This window comes from Lissotriton helveticus, chromosome 1_1 (genome assembly GCF_964261635.1).
Source record: "Lissotriton helveticus chromosome 1_1, aLisHel1.1, whole genome shotgun sequence".
NCBI lineage: Eukaryota > Metazoa > Chordata > Amphibia > Caudata > Salamandridae > Lissotriton > Lissotriton helveticus.
Genome location: NC_136057.1, coordinates 847,044,694 through 847,063,385, shown reverse-complemented (window position 1 = coordinate 847,063,385; position 18,692 = coordinate 847,044,694). Strand labels below are relative to the sequence as shown.

The window sequence follows — 18,692 nt, the reverse complement described above, 5'->3', positions numbered from 1 at the left end:
CATATAGGACTCTGGCCTATGCGGGATTCACAACGGGCTCCAGAGACGAAGCAATCCTAATTAAAAAAACATGCCGGTTTAGATAGTGAAGACTTAGAGAGATCCCAATGGGGCATACGTAATGGTGAAAGGGCTTTGGGGACAGCGAGATCTAACACTGGTCAGTGTATATGCTCCCCCACAACTACAAAAAACAAACATAAGATAAGTTAGCAGAGATAGTACTAGAGACAGATTCCCTTTGTCATATAATTGGAGGAGATTTCAATGACGTGATAGACCCACGCAATTGACTGCACAAATCCAGGATCCCCTCTGGTAAGTCAGCCTAACGGACTTATGTCATCGCTGTCACCCATCAACCCAAACATACTCTTACTATTCCGGAGCACATAGGGTATTCTCCAGGCTGAGATAGGGGGATTAGAGCGAGCAGACTACCTCGCCCGGGACTTTAGGATCACTCTGGTGAGGGTAGAAGTTAATTGCCTGGGAATTACACGACAAAAGAGTGGACCTTGAAATTAGAGTGGACACTGAAGAAAACCTAAACTCAGTCTTCTCTGCGGGTACACTAGGGGGGGGCATAGGAAACGGTACTTAGGGATAGAGCGCATAATGTAATTGTACGTAAAAAGGCAGAAAGAAATCTGAGACATCGAAGAGATAGAGGCACAATTACTACAGTTGTGGACAACTGCTGACCCCTCTAGACTGCGTACCATTTAAATTCTCTGTAGAGAATACCAGGCGAAGGCACACCTGGAGGCTAAGGCCACACTCCAGCGAACCCACCGGTGCTTATACGACACTGGGTGATAAGGCCGGAAGATTATTGCCATGGCTAAGTAAGAAAGAGGTGAGGGCTAGATGGGCGCCTGCAATAAAGGGGTATAGCAGCATCATGTATGAGACAGCTGAGGAGATTGCTCAAGATTTTACCAAATGTTACACCGCTTTCTATAAAGCACGGCAGCTGGCAACTACTTTGCAGATAGAAACATATCTTGAAGAGGTGACTGTCCCAAAACTGACACTAGATGACATGCAGACACTGGATGAAGATATAACAGTAGCAGAGGTCCTGTCAGCCATAGGAAACCTCAAACCTGGAAAGGTCCCAGGGCCAAATGGCCTATCTGTGGACCTTTTTAAAAGAAACGAAGGGCTATTAAGCCCCTACCTCCTTAAGATGTTCAAAGAGGCTAAAGACAATGGCACTCTGTCATTTGAACTCTGGATAGCTACGATTGCTGTGATACACAAGCCAGGCAAACCCACGACCGAATGTGGGTCATATTGGAAGTTCTCCTTGTTAGATATGGAAACTAAAATCCTAACCACGATCCTAGTCGCAATCTCTGCCCTTATACACTATGACCAGTCGGGCTTCATGCCAAAGAGGCCCACTAGATTTAATCTCCGTCGCTTGTACAACTTGCTTGAAACAATACACAGTAGGGAAGACCCACATATGCTGTTATCCCTAGATGCCGAGAATCCATTTGATGCCGTTCACTGGCCTTTCTTACGACAGTTCCTGGTGAAATATGGGTTTGGCCCTGAGTTTTGGACATGGATTGACTTACTTTATAAAGACCCTGTGGCCCGAGTAAAGGTGAATGGTGAGTTGTCTGCAGAATTCCCTATAGAGAGGGGCACGAGACAGGGGTGCCCCCCTGTCCCCACTGTTATTCGCCCTGGCCACTAGCATGCATCATACCTGCACACACATTTGCCTCTCGGGATTCATGGACTGAGCAGATACCATTGACGAGGAAAAGATTTCCTTTTACGCCGATGACATTTTACTATATGTCACAAACTCCCAAACAACACTCCTAGAACTCTTTCACACATTACAAACTAGGGGCCACATGCAGGATATAGGATTAACTTGGCCAAATCATACTTATTTCCCCCAGGTAGATTTCTTGAGCCCTACGATATCCTGAGCAATCAGAGAGGCATTTAGATATCTGAGTATATATGTGACTGTAGTCAAAGAAGTCGGCATGAGACAAAATATCTTAGGAGCCTTAACAGAATTCCACAAAGATGTGGAAAGATGGAAAACCCCATCACTGACGCTCCTGGGTAGATCAGCAATGTACAAGATGTTAACGCTGCCGAAACGTCTGTGTTACAAAACACTTATCATAAAATCCCAGAGGAAGTCTTTGCCCCAATCGAAGGAGATGTCCAGACATTCCTTTGGAATGGGGTCCATCCCAGAGTGGCATGAGACACTTTACAACAAAATCAGTAAAGTGGTGGTATTGCCTTTCCAGACGTCAAAACCTGCTACTGGGCAGTACAATTGATTGTAATTAATGATTGGGGACACATGCCAGGAGATCACACCACGTATGCCCTAGAACGGACCCAGTTTCAACCACATTCACATATGCATTATCTATATGGTGGGAAAGGGGTGAAGAATTTTCTGCCAGCTACACAGGCGACTATAGATGCCTGGCTAGGGGTGGAAAAATGGACGAGACAGAATACACAAATTACAGGGGAAGCCCCACTATGGGAAGGGTCAGGCCTAAAGGAATTTAGAAAGCGACCACGGTTTAAAGTCTGGGACAACCTAGAGATCTATAAACTTGGGGGCATTATAGAGGGAGGAGGCCTTATCCCCGTCAGATTGCTCCAGAGAGAATACCACCTTCATCCGACGCAACACTATAAATACATACAATTGTCACACCCATTACAGGAAGAGAAACTAGACATGGAAAACGTACTGGAATATGCACCACTAGAAGGAAGATTACTTATGGGAGAAATTGCAGAAAAGGCAATATCCTGCACATATAGAACAATCACTAATAATAGACCAGAAACCGCATCAAAATTGCGTGCAAGATGGAAACAAGAGGTTTGAGAATTAGACAACCTAGATTGGGAGGCAGCTTTTATGCATCCCAGGGAAGCTGCCATTAAATCAATACTTCGATTGATACAAATTAAGGTCTATCAGAGTCTAATACGACAGGGCACTCCTCCATAGATTTGGCAGAGCTGACACAGCAAACTGACTTTGGTGTGGGACAGAGAGAGGGTCATATATACACACACTATTGAAGTGTCCTAACATTCAGCGATATTGGCAGATGTTACTGACAGGGTTAAGTGAGGTATTGAAAGAGACGCAACCAATGAGCTCTAAATATATACTATTAGGAACTCTCACGGATATAGATATCCCTAGAGCTAAAGTCCTATTCACTAATTTAGGACTAGTAGTGGCAACCTATTGATTGGAAAGATCCCGCATCCCTGAACATATGGGAATCTGTCCGACTACGGGCCCCCGTTCTTGCTCATAGGAGTGGACCCGCTCCTTGAACTGTCTTTGTATTTTTCCACTCTGCGGGCTCAACACTAAACCATAGTGTCACAACTTTAAGATTTCGTTACATCAACGCATCTATCTACTCTTCCTTTCGACTAAAGATTAACAGTGCTCACATCCTTGCTAGTTCTAATGACAACCGTGTTTTTGTGACACCTGATCTTCGGTCAAGGGCCCAGGCGGGTTGGAACTATCACCGGCTAGGCGACCCCAACTGACTGACAACGTATTTGGAAAGCCCTGAAGAGTCGCGGAAATTGTGTTCCATTGCGACGAACCACGTGTCGGCTGGCCTCTCAAGCATTAAACAACAGCATTTCAAGTCAACACTGTCACTTTTTCATCTCCATTTTCCTCCAGCAATTGAGACTGTGATTTATCTAACTATTTATTACGCACTACGTTTTGTTCCACTTTTTTGAGTGCAGGGGACATTCTTTACTTATGTACAGGTGTGTTGTGCTCAACACACCCCATTAGACGGGTTTTAGGGCTCTCCCTTCATCCCCGTGCACTTTCTTTTGATGTTTTACTCCCTAACTCACGTAGCTGAGCGCCCAGTATTTCCCCTAAATCTACTTCAAAACCCTATTGATAGATTGCAAACCGATATGTGGCCTAACATTGGGATGCACCAGGATTCTCCACACTACGAAAAAGGTGGCTCCTGTCGGCTGTCAGTCCAAAGGTCTCCAAACGTCAATACTAAAGCATGATATGCCAGGAATCGGCCAGGGGTAACTCACACTGTGCCACCAAGTCCTCCAGTGGGATTAGTGCTCCTAATTGGTAGCAATCAGCCACTGTGATCAGGCCCGCTGTCATTCATTCAGATAACTGTTGCCTTGTAAAGGAAGAAGATGAGTCCCCATGTGGCAGCCCCACCAATGGAAAAGCTGGGGCATATAAAAGAGTACAAAAAAAGGGGCATGGTCATACCCCAATCGGGACGCACATCCATTCTCCATGCATAATAGAAATGACACAAGTTAGACCAGTTTCACGAATATTTATTTAAATTTTATCCAAAGTTTCCCATTGTTCCATGCTTTTCCTCTAGTCACATGAGAAGCGTCTTACATTAACACTGTTTCCTAATTGCTGCAGAAATGCCAATCCAGGCCTTATTCTGTGGCACGGAGTGTACATAAGAAATCCTCATCTGTTGATCTTTGAAACCCAATACATTTTGTGCCTTTACCTGTTAACATAAGACGCCTCTCATGTGACTAGAGGAAAAGCATGGAACAATGAGAAACTTAGGATAACATTTAGATAAATATTCATGAAACTGGATTAACTTGTGGCATTTCTATTATGCATTGAGAATCGCTGTGCGCCCGGATAGGGGTATGACCATGCCCCATTTTTTGTATTGTTCAAACAAACGCATGGATCAGGCCAGACCAAGGACCGGGCTTGCACGCATATTGATTTAAAACGAAACTACAGGAAGAAGAAAAGAGGGATAAACCGGTGTGCACTCTGTCGCCTTAATTTTGTGGGCATATAAAAGAGTCCCTGTTGTCCTCTGCAAGCATCTCTGTCAGTATTGCAATGCAACTTTCAGTACCACTCCAGGTTTTGGGATAACCACTTGCGAATCAAGGAGCTTTGCTAATAGTCCCCAGGTTACCAGGCAATCCGATGGGTCCCAGTTCTTTGAGATGTTCTCCATACAACCACTGGGTTACCCACTGTAGCTGGGCTGACAAATATTATAATTCAAAATCAAGGGCAGTGACCGAAGGAAGTGCACCGGCTACAGATTTGAAGCATAAGCACTTCCTAGAGTGAATTCCCTGCCCAACAGCATAACCATGACATAGCGACATTCTTTATCAATGATGGACTGCATGTGTTCCAAAGTGGTCCCGCCTGCATCCACAGTAATGCCCACCGGGAGTAAGCAGAGTAAAAGGTTGCATAAAGTTGTCCCCGCCACCTGCACCTCTTCTGCTGTGAGATGCGTCTCCTGTAACATAACTATGTGGGAGCCCCACCTTTGCAAGTAACAATGAATATTGTGGCGCTTGGAGGCAGAGCATATTCTCCTTAGCTTCCCGGACACAAAGGTTGAGTTATGTGTAGCATCTCCCATAATGTAAAATTAAACCGAATACCCAGTCAATAATCACCCACCCTCTCCAGCCAACCCCCAGCAGTAGCACGTCATTTTTCACCCCCAGGACATGTGAAAAAAAGCCCAACTATAAACTCTCTCACCCAAGGGCAGTCCAGCAACGGCTGACCGCCCAAACCTGTAAAAAAAGTAATCAAGAGAAAGGCACCTCCAGTCATCTAGTAGGGACATTCTGATTGGGAACGGGTAAAGTCTGGTTTCTCAAGCGCCCAGTTTCCAATATGTCAACCAGTTAGTGTCCTCCAGGGGCCAAAGGCCTCCAGCATGCCCCTGGACCAGGAATGTAATAAATGTCACAACTGCCTCTAGTCTACTCTTCAATGCCGGAGACATGGCCAGCCAATGGTCCAGAGTGTCACAGTGCAGACCTGCGCCAAACTCCGTGGGTCGGAATCAAGCAAGAGGTCATTTAAACACTTCAAATTAAATCATCAATAGATTGTGGGGTCACAACTGGGAGGTCCGTCCTACTTGCGGCCGAACCCCCAGTGTAAGAAACCAATGACTTATGATCAGAAGAGGTGTCTGTGCCTGCAACTGTCTTTTGTATCTACACTGTCTCCGGTACAGCGCTCAACGCCGCTGCTCGCTGTCGCACTGTCTGAGAGGAGGAAGGTTCCCCAAGGAGGCCCTCCGAGATGGCCTTTTGAATCACTTTCTAGGTTTCTGTCCAAAAGCTTCGGGCCAGGCCTGGGATTTTGGGAGCGTTGCTTCTTCTGCTTTGTAGGCCTCCAGCCAGGACCACACAGCATCTGGGGTGTCACAAAATGGGTACTGCCATCTAGGATGATCCAACGTTTAGCAGGGAACTTCAATGAATACTGTAACCCTTCCTTGCAGAGGGCTTTTGGTAGTAAAATTGGGGAACTCTAGCACCCTACTGTTGTCTGTTGCAAAGGGACCATTGGCACAGGCTCTCTGAAGTATAAGGTCCTGGTCCCTGTAGTGTAGAAGTTGTGCCACCACTGGGCGAGGGGTCTTCCTGGCGCCAGTGAGTGGCCAGACACCCGATGTGCCCTTTCCATGGCGAAGAACTGTGTGAGGTGATGGAGCGTGACCTCAATGCGGAGCCAGTTTTTCCAAGAAAGACACCATGTCTGTTCCCTCAGCAGGCCCCTCTTCTTTAATGTTGTTGTGGCGGTTACAGCATTCCGCATCTTCTGCCTGCCGTTCAATGGTACATACCCTGGCAGAAAGATTGTCCATTTTACGAGACATTGCCTTGCTGGTTGTCTAGGATTTGACTGACCGAATGTTCAACTTCTTTGATCCAGTCCACCAATTTGCAGTGTTCCGCTCATAGAAGGCACAAGCCCACAGACACTGCACTAATATTGGATTATAGACTTGGTGTCTGCAATAGCGGTTAGCACTTTGTCCAAGTATGAGTGGATCTAGGTATCAGTGGCATTTCTATTTTCCATGGACCCTGAGGTGTATTGCGAGGGTACCCTTGTCTCCGGCTGCATGGCCCCCTGCTTATTCCTCGGTTTTCCCATGGTATCAGCTGCCCCAGTGTGAAATCCGAATTAGAACCAATCTCATCGGGCTTGTGGGGATCACAGGCAAGGCAGGTCCAGAAATAAACACCTACCAGGTGCATGATCACCACTCATCAGGGCTCCCAGCCACCACACGTCACGAAGGAAGACGCAGCGGGCTCCTGAGTACCAGTCTGGACTATTGCAACGCTGAAGGCCCTCCCTGGTCTGTCCACCCTGAGCCAAGCGTCCGTAATGGTTTAGGAAGCCCTTTATGTGGGCAAGGGCCCAGAACCCAAGCTTACCCGGTACTGTGTGAGTCCAGTCAGTCGTGCCCTGGGCTCTGTCCTACAACACCCATGTTGAGGTGGGGCAGCATCCAGGAGTAAGGTCCCCGGGCGACTAGATTGCTCGTTTTCTAGGGGAGAACCACCACTCAAGGGCACCTCAATAATTAAGGGCGAGCTAAGTCTTGGCCCACAAACTGAGAACTGTAGGACAGACACACCCCATGCCGGCTCTCATGGGCCCTCTCTCATGCAGCACATTAAGGGCGACAGTCAGGGGTCCCCTTATCAAGTAATTGGCCCTTCCAGAGTGCAGACACTGCTTTACTAAGGTATGGTCTTGAAGGGTATTGCCACCAGTCCTCTGTTTTCACTTCCTGCCAGTACACAGTTTGGCAGAGGGCAGATCCCCAAGTCGGTCCCATTCAAAGGGGAATCTCAATGACACACTTGACACGACACTCAGCGCCAGTTGTTGGGCCTCAGTCATGTCTGTGTCAGTACTTCAGCAGGGCAGAGGGAGTCTTTCCAGCACTGGCAGCAGCTACAGACAGGCCAATGACTAGAGGCATTCACTTTGGGCCCCTCACTGGCCAGCAGGCACCCACATCTTTTGGGTCCAGGACCCAGACTTGCACCTTCTCCCACATTCGACTCACCGGGCCCAGACCTAGGCCCCGAACTTTCATGCCGCCTAGCTGATCTCAACTCTGGGCACCCTGTGCCTGACACAGCCCCAGCCTCTCCAGCTCCGGAACCACTCGACAGGCTAAGGCGCTGTCAGCGGGGTCGGATGTCCGGACAGACACCTGCTCCACGACCTTCGGTAGCAGCTCCGGCTCACTTTCAAACCTTGTGGCAGAGACTGAAGTACAACACACCAGTTGCACCGTCCAACTTCTAGGCAGATTTGGCGGTCTTGCAGCAGCGGCATAAAGGGGTGTGGCCCCTATCGTGTCGTCTTGCCCTCCGGCCTTCCGCAGTGGTGTAGCAGCCACAGCTTCAACCTCCGGACACGGACAAGCACAACAGCCGTAAGATGGCAGGGTATGCCCAGACGTCGGCCCCTTGCTCACTTTGCTACTGGATTCAAGTTAGCCTGGCTGATGAAGGATATTACCCCGAAACCTGTACCAGGATGCTTGTTTCTGGTTCAGGGAAGACCTAGCTTGGCAGTTCAAGCTGGACTGTTACCATGAGGAACAGCGTCAAGACTGATTTGCATATGGCTCGGTCTGAACTGGGGTGGTGAGGTGAGCTAAAGAACGATGATGGATTTAACCCAGATCTGTGAGTGGGGGTGAATGTCTGAAAAGTTTCAGTGCTCCGTCCATCATCTCCTTGTGTTAACTTTGAAGGTCAACACATCCTGAGTGACAGCATCCCTTTCAAGATCAACATCATTCTGTGGCGCAGATTTATAGATGACATTCTCATCTTTTGGAAAGGGGGAAGGGCGGCTTGTGAGGAGTTCTGCAAGTGGGTTAAAACACTAAATCCCTACCTATGTTTCTCATGCAACATTTCAGAACTCCCTTTCCTTGATCCTATGATCAGACGAACTGGAGACCCACTACAAACCAGTACCTACAAAAAACCCACGGACTTAAAAAGTCTGTTGTTGTATGGGAGTCACTATTCGAAGGCCCCTGGGTACAATTTACCCTCCCCTCCCCTGCTTTTCCTCTGATCCTCTTGGTCCCTAACCTTTGTTTGTTTTCTGTTTATCCTTTTATGCTTGATGACTTTTTGCTGCTTTACCTGTGTGCCCTCCGTATCGAGAAGGTTGCTGCTACACTCCATCTTAATAGCTCCTCTGTGGCGTTTGTATGGCCTCCTGCAGCAACTCCTGTAATCCTCTTGCTGAACTCGCTTGCAGCTTCACTCTATTCTGCCAGTCTCATTTCCTCTCTTTGGCCATTCGACTCTAGGCGTGATTCGTGGTGGAATAGGGGCTATCTATAGTATGTCCTCGGCAGGCGACTGGCAAGAGATAAATGCCATTGGTGTGATATATTCAGTGTTCGTTTATTTGTAAAGTTTCTTTCCGTATCTTTGTCTCTTTCTTGAAGTTTTCCAAGCTATGGTTCTGAGATGATCTTAGGCTCTTGGCATCATTCTGAACCAGTGTCTCTGGTGTCTTTTCCCTACTACCTCAATTTTTCCTCCGATTTCCAATCAACATATTATTCCATACCTTGGCTGGAACAGGTGAACGATTGGGATTGTTGGCTGTATTCCTTCTGAGAATTACACCGTTATCTTTAAAACCTGAGAATAATTGTCAAAACTATGGTTTGCATGGCCATGGCAAGTTACGTTTTTGGGGAGCTAACAATAACTTGTGAATTTTGTGGGTTTTTTTTGGTTTTAATTTGTAACCATACCTGTACTTTACTTTTTTTTTTATAAAAGAATTTCCAATTTTTTATTTAAAACATACTTTAAGCTTTTATAACTAATTCTAACCTTAACTTAATTTACCTGTAGTTTTTTCAGTCACTTTCAATTTTTTTGATAATGTACTGAATACAACTGCTATAGCTCCTGAACCTCTGTTGTTCACAGCCAAAGACGGGCTGCGGAACCAGGCCTACGGCCAGGCCCAGTGCCATAGGCAGCCAAGTGGGGACATGCCCCATTCATTTAATTTTATTTAATTGTTTACCATAATAAGTTTTAAACACATCTAAAGAGACATTCTGAAGACGGTTCATTGGAAATTATAATCCGAAATGGGCGAAACACATTTTTATTATCAAGCTACCTATGTTCTTCATCTCTCATTCCCTTACAATAGTAGCAACAATTCAATATTATGTGCGCAATACAAAAGATTCTGCCATTATTTAATATTCTTACCCTTTACCATCTAAAGTCTACCCTGCATTCCAATGATCTAGCTAATGTATACAGAAAGTTAAGAATAGAATCCTTAAATAAATAGTAGCCGCTGGTAATTACTCGGGCTGCATCCTAGTCCATTGCTATTTAGCACACCATGCGGCCTGAGTGTGGAACCAGCCGTATGCAGATCAGTCTTGACCCTGCTGCAATGGGAACAGTCCAGCCTGAACTGCAGAACACGAGCAACCCAGGACCAGCTTTATCCTAGCTAGGGCTCATCGACCAGTCCAGCATACGATGGATTGGTATGTGTCTCCGAGTAACTACCAGTGGCTGAGATTAATTCAAGCATTCCATCCAACACTTTTTTGTGTACTTGAACATGTCGCACTAAGTGGGACTCCTATGCTGTGACGTGAATCCTGTGCACACTGTGCTACTGGAACCAAGCTATCTATACCTCTCTGATGGACCCTAATCAGTGCGAAACTGGTCCTGGGATACCATCTCTACACATATTTACTCCAAACTCTTAATCTGGTCCTTAACAGACAACTAACTAGGCATTTAAGCAGACTTTAAAGGTCAAGATTATTTAGAAAAAGGCTCCCCCACCTGATTCAGACCCAGATTAGAAACATGCTACAGGGGGAGTGTTCTATCCCTTCTTAGACCTTATAGATATGGACAACTAACTTTGTGGTGCGTGTCCAGACACCGAATTATTGTTCAGTATCCTATATAGTATTATTTTTTCATGGCGGGTAATACCCACGTATACCACCTGCTCTGAGCCATTGGCGAATGTGTGCTGAGGCTTGTGTCTGGGGCGTGGGGTAAGATTAGTTCTATCAGGGAAGAGAATTGAATGCTCCGCCCTTGCCAGAGAAAAAAGCTGGGGTAAAGCAGAGCTTGAGGTTTGGCAGTTGTAGCAGCCAAAGCCCAAATCGTCTCATGTGAATAAAAAAATACATATTATTATTGTTATTTTTTAATGGGTGTACAAATCGGGTCTGGTGATCAGGCGAAGCAGAATTCCATTCATGAATTCTGCTCCTCTTGATTCTTAATCAGGGCCTAAGTAGGTAAATAGGAGTGAGTGTTTCGAAATGAATGTATACATTATCCTTATGCCAAATCGATATATGTTCTTTCTGTTACTCTGTGTTGTTTCATCTCTGCTGTAATGAGAGTACAACAATTCACACATAGTTTTCCATTTCTCTGCTCATCAGTGTTGATTGTATAAAATAAGTGAGTCCACTTTCTTGTGCATGTCCATACTACATCAAACACAGCAACATCTGACACTGCAGTGGTTTGTCTGGAGAGAAATTACATTAACCTGTAATGTGATGCAATCATTAAGGATGTTTCATTTTCTTCCAGATTCAGCTTTTCCTGATGAAATGTACTCCAAAATAAGTGAGCTTTATGTGAGTCTGAGGTTTCAGCAGTGTGTTTGTTTAGAATCTGCAAGGTGTGACTACAACATAATAAACCAGCTGCATTGTTCTGATGGAACACAAGCAGGCTAAGGCCAATAGTGACACTACGATGCCAGCATGACTACTTCTAATGGCAGAGTTCCGACCAGTGTTTACAGTCCTGGGGAGAATGGCCTCCATTGCGGTGTTGGCTTGAATGCAATTCAGTCTGACAAATTTCTGTCCTTTCTTCTGAGTATGGTTCCTGTGGTGTACCACAAGGCACAGGAAGACCGACCAAAGAAGATGAATGGTGTTCGGCAAAATGGACTGAAGCCAACAGGACAAGGCTTTAAAATTCGATGTGATCAGCAAATGGAATGTCATCATTTCTCAGAGCCAGATTTTCACAGAAATGGCACTGAAAAGTCTCCAAGCCATAATTCAATGTATGATAATGTCTCCAATTACAGTTATGGCAGTGAAAGGGACTTCTCTGAAACAGATGCCATGTTACAGGATGAGAATGACTCCAGTAAAAGAGAGGATGATCCTATTCAGGAAGGAAGCAAAAAACTCCTAAAGGAATCTAGTTGGACCATGGCCTTACAGATGCTATTACCTTTTTTACTTGCTGGATTTGGAACAGTGTCAGCTGGCATGGTTTTAGATATTGTGCAGGTACATTTTCACTACAGTTCTGTTTTGTATTGTGTTCTCTGATATTGCCCACGTAAAACATGTTTGGCTTGGATTATGATCTCCAAGTCAGCTAATGGTTTGTCAGAATTGCTCTTTTGAAATATATCGTGCTGTTGTTCTCTATAATCTTATCACATTAGTAAAGCAATTTCAAAACACACTGCATTTGATAAAACCTTTGCCTTACCCTATTCCCATATCTTACTTCCCAAGCATTCACCTACAGTAGTGAATTAAAACTTGGTATGGTGCTGTAGGAGATGATTTTTATCTTTCGCTTGTATGTGGTGGTTGTTTAACCTATAGATGTATGTGATGGTTGTTGTTGTATGTTGTGGTGCTTGTTATTGTGGGGTGTAGTGAGTGATGTCAGCAGAATAGGTGGATGTGTAGGTGAATGCATACATTTAAACATGCCTTTATGTATTGGTAGGTTATAGTTGTGAAGAGATCCAGGTGACATGGCTGTAAATTGACATGTTAGGGATTATGTAGAGCTGTGCAGGTGTGGGTGGTGTAGGATACTTGGAGGCAGGTATTGTGTAGTTTAGTGTTGTTATAAGGTGATGGTGTAGATTGTGGTGGTGGTAGCTGTCTACGTTGTAGGTGGTAGTGTGGGGTGCACGGTGGTGTAAAGTTTTAGTTTTGTTTTGTAGAGGTGTAGTGTAGGTAAAATGCGGAGTGTAGGTGATGGTGTAGGTGTATGGTGAATGAGGAGCATATATGCAATTGTAGATGGTGGTGTTTGGGTGTCTATGTTAGCATGGCCTTCCAAAGAAGATACAGGTGTTTGGTGAATTGTTTAGAGTGTAGGCGCGGATGTAGAATATGGCAGTGATGAAACTGGTTATGTAGGTAGTGATATTGCAGTAGGGTATGAAATGTGTGTGTTTGTGTGGATGGTGGTGAATAGGATGTAAGTGCTGTAGGTTTAAAATTGTGATTTAAGCGATGGTATTGGGTGTAAGATAGGGTTGCATAGTGTAGGTGGTGCTGTTGTAGGATTCATAGTGGGTGACATATAAAGAGGGTGCAGCACAAGATATAGAAAGGTGTAGATGGTGATTTTGATTTAGATGACAACTTAAGGGAAGAAACAACATGCACTCAAAGAGAGGAATGCACAATTTTCTACATATTCCTACTGCCATAGCAGCTCAAGTGGGAAACCAATAGGAGAATCAACATGGTGCAGGTGTAAAGTGTGCTTGTGGTGTAGATGGTTTTGGAGGTATGGGGGTACGTAGGTGGCACTGTGGGATACAGTTTGTAGTGTAGTAACTGTGGATCTGTGTTGTGGTGTAGCATGGGGTGTATGTGGTGGTCTAGGTGTACAATGCAGGTGCAGTAGGCTGTACAGATATTAGTGTGAAGAGCTTGTAAAGGTGTAGAGTAGCGTAGGTGTTAGTTGGTATATGGATAATGTGTGCGATTGGATGCAGTGGTGTGTTGGTAGTGGTGTTGGGAGGTTGTGGTGTGCGTGAGATATGTAGGTTTGGCATAAGGATGACAAAGGGAAGATGGGTTTGTACATGATGGCAAGCCTCTGAGTTTTGAGGATAGGTTAAAGGTGATAGTAGAGTGTAGGTTGCATAGCAGTAGGGTAAAGGTGGTCATGTAGTGTTGGTGGAGGTGCAGGCGTCCGTAATCATCTATGCAGCAGTGTTGCTGTAAGGGTTGGGACACCCCAAGGCATGTCCCTAATTCCTCCCACAGATTTCGTCCAATACTTGAAGGCTAACATCGATGTTCTAAAATAAAGTATTTGCATGCTATATTTAAACCAGCCTTTTCTTCTCCGTTTTGCACCACAAAGTGCACATTGATATATTGTGTGCACTGCTACTTAGTAAGTAGGTGTCTTGCCGCTAGCTCATGATCAAGCAGAAGAAGCTGCTGATGTAAGGTTTGCTGGAACAGGAAGGCTGCTGGAATGACCTCGGCTGACGAAGTTATGCAGCAGAAGGGTGGTTCGATCCAGTCAGACAGCGAGTTCCATCCCAGCGCTACCATCCAGACCCTCTCGCCTTCAACACGAACCAGGGTTTCAATCTTTCAAAGGGAATGACACTTCTTCCTGTGCTGTCCTCGACCTAGCATGCCAAGAAGAGACTATTCAGTGGCAAGACCTTAGCAGACATGTCCTTGTGTCTTTTCCAGTCCTGCCACCTTATGGGGTGTGTGGCTCCCCCTCTCCTCGAGGCCATTCATGCCTCCCTCCGTGTCCCAAGAACTCTTCAAGGAGACACAGAAGCACCTCTCTTGGTAGCCATAGAGCGGGCCTTAGCTAAAATGCTAATTTGGGGGTCCGTTACGGACCCCTGAGCCCCGGGGACCACCACCTCCCCGGGGCTGTGCATTGGATGGGAGGGGGGCCGCCCAGGCCCCTCCTGGAGCCTGTGATGGCCCTGGGGACCGCCACCCCCAGAGTCAGCTCCTGCAGTGTTCCGGAGTGCCCACCCCCGGGACACTGCTGTTTGCTATGGCAGGGCGGCAGCCTCACGGCTCCCGCCCTGTTTTTAAATTATTGTGTGGGAATTCTGCTTTGTGTTTTTAAATTATTGTGTGGGAATTTGATTGCTTTTCTTCTTGGGGGGCTTACTTACTTTTTGCCTCACCGGTCAGCCGCTGAGAGACTCCATCTTGGCGCAGTGTGCGCTCTAGCTTTTTTCGGCTGCCGGCGTATAAAGACGCACGCCGCGCGTGCCTTGAGAGGGGTTTCCCCTATCTCTATGTTAACCTTGCATTTCTTAGCACATGCTCTGCTGCAGATTTTAATCATTTTTAGTATTGTGCTGCTATGTGTTTTGTGTTTTTAAATTATTGTGTGGAAATTTGATCTCTTTTTTTTTCTTCTCGGGGGGGCTTACTTACTTTTTGCATCACCGGTCAGCCGCTGAGAAACGCCATCTTCACGCAGTGTGCTCTCTAGCTTTCTTCAGCTGCCGGCGTGTAAAAATGCATGCAATGCGGATGCGCTGTGGACGAGCGCGCCGCGCCTAAGGCAAGCCCGTCTGCGCCCCGGAAGCCGATTGCTTTTCTTTTCGGGTGGCTTACTTACTTTTTGCCTCACCAGTCAGCCGCTGAGAGACTCCATCTTGGCGCAGTGTGCGCTCTAGCTTTTTTCGGCGGCCGGCGTATAAAAATGCACGTCGTGCGGACGCGTGTGCCTTGAGGGGGTTTCCCATATTGCTAAGTAAACCCTGCATTTCTTTGCACATGCTCTGCTGGAGATTTTAATCATTTTTAGTATTGTGCTGCTTTGGGTTTTGTGTTTTTAAATTATTGTGTGGGAATTTGATCTCTTTTTTTTCTTCTCGGGGGGGCTTACTTACTTTTTGCATCACCGGTCAGCCGCTGAGAGACGCCATCTTCACGCAGTGCGCTCTCTAGATTTCTTCAGCTGCCGGTGTGTAAAAATGCATGCAGTGCGGATGCGCTGTGGACGAGCGCGCCGCGCCTAAGGCAAGCCAGTCTGCGCCCCGGAAGCGGCCAGGGCCAGTTACTCTGCCCGTTGTCCTACAGACACCCGGGTAAGGATGTCTTATACCAGGGAGGATCTTGTGTCTCTTCGTAACTCTTCTGACCATTTTCATTCCCAGTTTAACTTGCACTCTGTCCAGGATTACACTTGTGCGGCCTGTGGGTTTTCTTTATGCCTAACATCTCCTTTGGCCTCCAAGCCGCAAACGATCTCAGCGGCTTTGATTAATGTGCGCTCTCTCAAAAAAGATCACTGTGAAGTGTTTGAACTTCTCTCCGATCAACCTATTAACCTTTTATTTATTACTAAAACGTGGCTGGATTAAAAACTCCGACCTGTTTGTCACTCTGGCCATCCCTACAGGATATATATATATATATATTACCCACTGGCGAGAGCCAGTAGGTGTATATAGTTAGGACCTAGCTACCATAGGAAATCCGCAACATTCTATTGGGAATAACTTTGGTGCCGGTTGAGGAATTTGCGTGTAATTTTCCAGAATTTTGGCCAGCTCCGCTGCGCTCCTTCCCTAAAAGTTTCGGGGGGATTCGTGAAGTGGGGACTGAGAAAAAAGGGGGGTCCCCAAAACGTGTTTTTCCTATGTTAATTTCCATAGGACGTTCTGACAAGGCTATAGCCCGAACTGCTGAACGGAATTACACCAAACTTGGCAAAATTGTAGGGACTGGTACGCAGAAGTGCCTTTGCTATATTTGGTGAAAATTGCTCCAGTGGGTTTTATGAAAATTAACTTCAAAAACACATATATATCTGGGCGGAGCCTAACCACATATCTCATCGTGAGATCTGATTGGCTGTCAGCACTTCATCCAAGAAGTGTTGTCAGCCATCTTGGGACCAATATACATGATAGCACCTCATTAAAAAGCATTGTAGTTAATAGAGGGTTTTAGGACTTTAGTTACATTATAAGTCATTTGTTGATGGTACCATACTCATTTTAGGAATTGTGGTGTGTTCTAAGGTGATTTTACCATGTGAAAAAGCCTTCTGCTGGGATATCATGAATCATGTTTGAAAGAAAACTATTATCTCATGCTTTTCCCACAGTGGTTTGGAAGGGGATCTATAAGCTAAACTGAAGGCATATTTTCTGTAAATTCACATTATCTTTCTCAGTCATGTGAGCATGAAGTCTGACATTCTCAGTAAAACATGTACATTTAACAAGGACAGAGACTGTCAGTTGATTCCTTTTGTGTTCTTCTGCAGCCTCCTAGAGTGTTCTAAAGAACAACTAGAGCGCCAACTGTCCTACTTATTACAAAGGTATGGCACACCTGAAGCCATCTTGATTGGAATAAAGTGGTAACTCTTAAAACATTTAATTTAAAAAGGAACAAAATGAGGGGGTATATTTTGCCATAGAAAGTATGATTAGTGCTGCAGAAAGAAAAATGAGGGCACATTTTGAGTGACTTCCCAAATCCTCTTCTATTTCATAAAAAAATTCTGACATGCAGTCTCCCAAGATGGCCACCAGAGACAAAAGAGCCCAAATGTAGCCCAAATATCACCCAGATGTAGCCCAAGTATAGCCCAATGACAGGATGTCCCATTGTGTTCGAAAGTTCTAAAGAACAACTAGAGCGCTAACAGTCTTACTTATGACAAAAGTATGGCACACCAGAAGCCATCTTGATTGGAATGAAGTGGTAAGTCTGAAAGGAACAAAATGAGGGGGTTCATTTTGCCATAGAAAGTATGATTAGCAGCAGACTTCCCTGGTGAGCAGTAGCTTTACTACAGTGATCTAATGAGCAACTAGAGTGCTAATATTCAGAATTTATGGCAAATGTGTGACACATCTGAATGCCTTCTTGATGGAACCAAAGTAAACAAGCGTTGAAAATGCAATAGATCTCGCCCTCGTTTAAGTTAAAGCCATTCTGTATGTAATGAGGTGGCTTTTTAGCTTTGCTTTTATTAGTGTTTTTAAAACTTTCCTGTAAATAACATGCATATGTATGCATATATGTATATGTATGCATGCTTTTATATTTGCATTTATATAGATATGCAGATTATATATGTTTATGTATGTATGTGTGTGTGTATCTATATATATATATATATATTATATATATATACACATACATAAATGCATATATATGTGTATATATGTGCGTGTAGAGAGAGGTAGAGGTAGAGAGGTAGAGACTAGTAGAGAGAGAAGTAGAGAGAGGTAGAGAGGTAGAGAGAAGAGAGTGAGTAATAGAGTAGAGAGTGAGTAGTAGAGAGTAGTAGAGAGCAGTAGAGAGAGTAGCAGAGAGCGAGTAGCAGAGCGAGTAGCAGAGAGCGAGTAGCAGAGAGCGAGTAGCAGAGAGTGAGTAGTAGAGAGTGAGTAGTAGAGAGTAGTAGAGAGTAAGTAGTAGAGTGAGTAGTAGAGAGCAGGAGAAAGTGAGTAGTAGAGAGTAGTAAAGAGTGAGTAGTAGAGAGTGAGTAGTAGAGTGTAGTAGAGAGTGAGTAGTAGAGAGTGAGTAGTAGAGAGTGAGTAGTAGAGAGTGAGTAGTAGAGAGTGAGTAGTAGAGAGTGAGTAGTAGAGAGTAGTAGATAGTGAGTAGTAGAGAGTGAGTAGTAGAGAGTGAGTAGTAGAGAGTGAGTAGTAGAGAGAGAGTAGTAGAGAGAGAGTAGTAGAGAGTGAGTAGTAGAGAGTGAGTAGTAGAGAGTGAGTAGTAGAGAGTGAGTAGTAGAGAGTGAGTAGTAGAGAGTGAGTAGTAGAGAGAGAGTAGTAGAGAGAGAGTAGTAGAGAGAGAGTAGTAGAGAGAGAGTAGTAGAGAGAGAGTAGTAGAGAGAGAGTAGTAGAGAGAGAGTAGTAGAGAGAGAGTAGTAGAGAGTGAGTAGTAGAGAGTAGTAGATAGTGAGTAGTAGATAGTGAGTAGTAGATAGTGAGTAGTAAAGAGAGAGAGTAGTAAAGAGAGAGAGTAGTAGAG

The 18,692-nt window shown here is 45.2% G+C and overlaps 1 protein-coding gene across 1 annotated transcript in view; it reads left to right on the top strand.

The window, feature by feature from the left end:
• The window catches only part of SLC41A2 (solute carrier family 41 member 2), a 397,409-nt gene that overhangs the window by 12,758 nt on the left and 365,959 nt on the right, over window positions 1–18,692 (top strand). Inside the window, exon 2 of the mRNA XM_078675022.1 lies at window positions 11,512–12,230. Coding sequence (XP_078531148.1) covers window positions 11,688–12,230 — 543 coding nt within the window. The 5' untranslated portion in view covers window positions 11,512–11,687. The remainder of the gene's footprint in view (window positions 1–11,511; window positions 12,231–18,692) is intronic.